This window comes from Otolemur garnettii, unplaced genomic scaffold (genome assembly GCF_000181295.1).
Source record: "Otolemur garnettii isolate 467f Iridium unplaced genomic scaffold, OtoGar3 scaffold00041, whole genome shotgun sequence".
Lineage (NCBI taxonomy): Eukaryota > Metazoa > Chordata > Mammalia > Primates > Galagidae > Otolemur > Otolemur garnettii.
In genome coordinates, this window is record NW_003852436.1 from 10943177 (window position 1) to 10947847 (window position 4671).

At 40.9% G+C, this 4671-nt stretch overlaps 1 protein-coding gene across 1 annotated transcript in view; it reads right to left on the reverse strand.

Annotated features, from left to right (window-relative positions):
• SH3D19 (SH3 domain containing 19) overlaps positions 1 to 4671 on the reverse strand; it is a 198099-nt gene that overhangs the window by 11948 nt on the left and 181480 nt on the right. Inside the window, exons 18-19 of the mRNA XM_023513450.1 lie at positions 2635 to 2837; positions 1731 to 1800 (exon numbers count right to left, since the gene is read on the reverse strand). Coding sequence (XP_023369218.1) covers positions 1731 to 1800; positions 2635 to 2837 — 273 coding nt within the window. The remainder of the gene's footprint in view (positions 1 to 1730; positions 1801 to 2634; positions 2838 to 4671) is intronic.

Consider the following 4671-nt stretch of genomic DNA (forward strand, 5'->3'; position numbering starts at 1 on the left):
CGGCTATTTTTTGGTTGCAGCCATCATTGTTGTTTGGCGGGTCCGGGCTGGGGATTCGAACCCGCCACCTTAGGTGTACGTGGCTGGCGCCCTAGCCGGTTGAGCTATAGGCGCCGAGCCGAGGCTCTGTCTTAAAAAAAAGAATGGGCAGTCTGTTAATTCCCAGGTCTTCACTTGATTCAGACTGTCAGATTCTACGGCAGAGGACTTCATGAATTCATACTTTTAAAAAATTAATTCATACTTTTAATTTTATGAAGCACAGTTAACTTTAAGGTCGGCAGGATAACAACCCCAATGTGGTCAGTTAATATGGCAGCATGCTCCGATAAGAAAGATTCTACCCCAACATCAGAGGAAGGTTTTCCTCTGTGGAGAGTATTTCTGCCAAATCAGGTGTGAACTCTATGTTAAAGAAGCTCAGGCAGGTCTGCCATGTTCCTAACTGTACACTGGGGAGACACTTCTCTTCTGAGCCCTAGCTTCACCTTAGGGCTGCTATGAGGATTAAATGAGATAAGGCCTGTAGAACACTTGGCATAGTGCCTGCACATCTGAAGTTCTCAATAACTGATGCTTATAAATCTTAAACCCCAAACAAACTAAAAACCCTAATCTCAGCTCTCTTGCTCATGCATTTGAGTAACCAATCCTAAGAATGGAACCTATCACTTTCAAACAAAGCAGGCAACCGTCTAAACTTTTCCTTTTGGAAAACTTGTCAGTTTCTTTCTTGTTTGACTGATCAGTGGGTGGGGATGAAAAAATTAAGAGACACAGAGCCCAATTACAATAGACACAATAACCTCCACAGGCTCACTCTTCTAAATATGTCACAAGAAACCAGGCAAGTCACCCTATTCCCACTACCTTTAAACATTTAGAGAGTCATAAAATACAAAGTGAAATTTTTAGCCCAGCTTTTTTCTCTTTCCCATTAAAAAATAATACAAATGTTCCTAAACATTTGGAAAGTTTAGAAATTTATGAAGAAGTGGGAGAAAAACCAATGACGTAGATAACCTTAACCACCTGGAAACAATTTAATGTTCACAATTTAAATGTAATTCCTTCTAGTCTTTTTATGCTACATATTCAATTTTATATCCTCTTTCCCTATAAAATACGTTTTTCTCTCATGACATTTCCTTTATAAATCTAGTTTTTCATGTCTTCAGAACATCCTTCCAATTATGGTCATATTTAGGTTGATTTTAATTTTTTCTTATTATACCATCACCACTATGACCACCTTTGTGACTAAAATCTTGTTGCATTTTTTATCCTTTCCTTAGGATGCCAAATCATGCGTACTTTCTCCTTTTTTAATAGTCACAAGCTTATAACTACTAGTTGAGCTGCATGGAATCTTTGTTAACGGGACAGACTAAATGTTACCTTACTGCTGCTCTGCTGCTTTATTATACATATCCCTGATCACTAGTGAGATTAAATATGTTTAAAAATATTAGCCACTAATGTATCAGTATCTCTTCTGTGAATTCTCCAGTTCTGTCTCTTTCCTCATTTTCTATCAGGGTCCACGTGTCTCTACATAAACTCTAAACAAAAAATAGGCAAACCAGCTAACAATTTAATGTCTTGTAAACAACTACTATATGAACTGAAACAGGATTTCATACTGTTTTCTTTTGATACTTATGACTTTAATACTTATAATTGAATATGTATTCCTCTCAGAGTTTAAATCTGGCTGTCAATACAGTTACCTTTCTAAGCAGCCTACCTGAGAATTTGAGCCAGAATCTTCTTTTTTGGTTTTCATTGGTACCTTTGTGCCTACATTAAAAAAAAAAAAAAAAAAGTCAAAAGTCAGATGTAAAGACCACATAGTATTAGAAATAAATTAGAAATGAACTGTTAGGTCGGGGGTGGGAGTGAAAAAGTCTGAGACTTCAGACCAGTCTCTCCACGTGTTGGCAATGTTACCTAGCTAGACCCGTAGTGGCCTCTCTGAGCTTGTTCACCTAAATGTAAAGTGAGGAAGGATGCACATTAGTTATACCTGTATGGCAGTGGTCCCTAACTTTTTGGCATGAGGGGACAATTTCATAGAAGACAATTTTTCCAGATACAGGGGGAAGGGAGGGGCCCAGTAGCAGAGCTCAGGCAATGATGTGAGCCATGGGGAGCTGCTGTAAATACAGATGAAGCTTCATGTGCCCACCCACTGCACACCTCCCACTGTGCAGCCCAATTCCTAACAGGCCACAGACCAGAACCCTTTTGGTACCAGGCACCAGTTTCATGGGGTGGGCAGGGGGATGGGACAGGAAGCAGAGCCCAGGCAGTGATGCTGACAGCCAGTTCCTAACCAGGCCACCGTCTAGGGGTTTGGGAGCACAGCTCTAGAATTCATATTTCTATTTAAAAGTCTTTGTATTTCTTATATGAAGATAATACTAATTACTTCAAACACCAAAACCAGCTCTTTGAGATATAACCAAAGTAATGACTATCCCACATGAATTACCATTTTAAAATCATTTTTATTTCCACCCTAAACAGGAGGATGGCAATATGGATTATTTTTCAGTTTAAGTATAATCCCACTACTTGCTTTATTTGAATCAGGACATGACATAATAAAAACATCATATTAACCATACTCACTTAAAACATTTGCACCAGAGATGGGATAATCCTCAATAATTTCCACAAAGTTAAGGGGGAATATCCCACTTCTGTCTCCAAGTTCTCCTCTGGCCCATTCATCGTTCACATACTCTTTGAGAATGATAATTTCTCCCTCTAAGAAACTTAACTCATCCTTTTGGTCGCCAACATATTCAAACCGTGCAACACATCTTGGGCTCCTGAACAAAGAACACATTTTGCGGGTTAAAATAGAGAGTACTTTTAAAATACTTTAAAATCATTCAGTCTTTCAACATACATTTGTTCTGTTCTTACGGAACAAGATACTAGGCTAAGTTAAATTTTTCCTTGAGAATGAGTAAGTTACACTTTTAAATGACAGTGCTTACGTTTTAGGTATGAACTTACTCACCCCAAAAGGCTAAAGCTCAAGGTTATAGAGTTTGTAAAGAAATCCAGATAAGCAGCTAGGTGGTTAGTTTACATTGCCATATCTTTTGATCATCTTAGTAATTCATTACAGAATTTCCCTCATCTCCATGTATTTGTGTCGTTGGGCCACTGCAATTCACGGGCCAGGCTGTACCTTCCAATCATAAGGGCACAGAGTTAGGGGTGCTAATTCTGAGAATCTCAGGGCAAGATAGGAAACTTCCTGATCAAGAATCAGGGAAGGGCTTGGCGCCTGTGGCTCAAGTGGCTAAGGCGCCAGCCATGTACACCTAAGGTGGTTGGTTTGAATCCAGCCCAGGCCTGCCAAACAACAATGATGGCTGCAACCAAAAAATAGCCAGGCATTGTGGCGGGCGCCTGTGGTCCCAGCTACTTGGGAGGCTGAGGCAGGAGACTTGCTTGAGCCCAGGAGTTGGAGATTGCTATGAGCTGTGATGCCACAGCACTCTACACAGGGGGGCAGCTTGAGGCTCTGTCTCAAAAAAAAAAAAAAAAGAATCAGGGAAGATGGACAGTGCCTGTGGCTCAGTGGGTAGGGGGCCAAGGGTGGGGAGTTCAAACCCGGCCCCGGCCAAATTGCAACAAAAAAAATAGCTGGGTATTATGGAGGGTGCTTGTAGTACTAGCTACTTGGGAGGCTGAGGCAAGAGAATCGCCTAAGCCCAGGAGCTGGAGGTTGATGTGAGCTGTGTGACGCCACAGCACTCTACTCAGGGTGACAGAATGAGACTGTCTCTACATACAGACACACACACCCCCCAAAAAAATCTGGGAAGAATGCAATGGGCATCAGCTGGATAGAGTAAATGCTAGTAAGTGCTAAATCAATCAGTGAGTTGGCCTGAAAAACTAGGAGAAGGTTTGAAGAAAACAGAAACTTGGTATATCATAATACATAATCTTATTCCTAATTCTATTGCTTTAAAAAATATTTTAGGGCTGGGCACAGTGTCTCATGCCTGCAATCTTAGCATTCTAGGAGGCCAAGGTGGGAGAGTCATTTTAGGTCAAGAGTTCAAGACCTGCTTCAGCAAGAGTAAGACACAATCTCTACTAAAAGTAGAAAAAATTAAGTCGGGTACATAGAAAAAATTAAGTGGGTACATGGTGGTTCACACCTGTAATCCCAGAACTCTGGTAGGCTGAGGTGGGTGGATTGCTTGAACTTAAGAGTTTGAGACTAAACTGAGTAAGAGTAAGACTTGTCTCTATAAAAATAGAAACAAACAAACAAACAAACCCAACAAACTAGCTGGGAATTGTGGTGGGTGCCTATAGTCCCAGCTACTCAGGAGGGTGAGGCGAGAGGATCTCTTGAACCCAGGAATTTGAAGTTGCTGCGAGGTATGATGCTACGGCACTCCATCAAGGGTGACAGAGTGAGACTCTGTCTCAAAAAAAAGAAAAAGAAAAAAGCCAGGTGTTGTGGTAGGTGCCTATAGTCCCAGCTACTTGGAAAACCTAGGCAGGAAGATTACGTGAGCCTGGGAGTTTGAGGTTGCAGTGAGCTAGGGTGATGTTACTGCATTCTAGTGGGGGTGACAGAGTAAGACTCTGTCTCAAAAATAAAATAAAAATGAATTTTCACTTTTTTTTTTT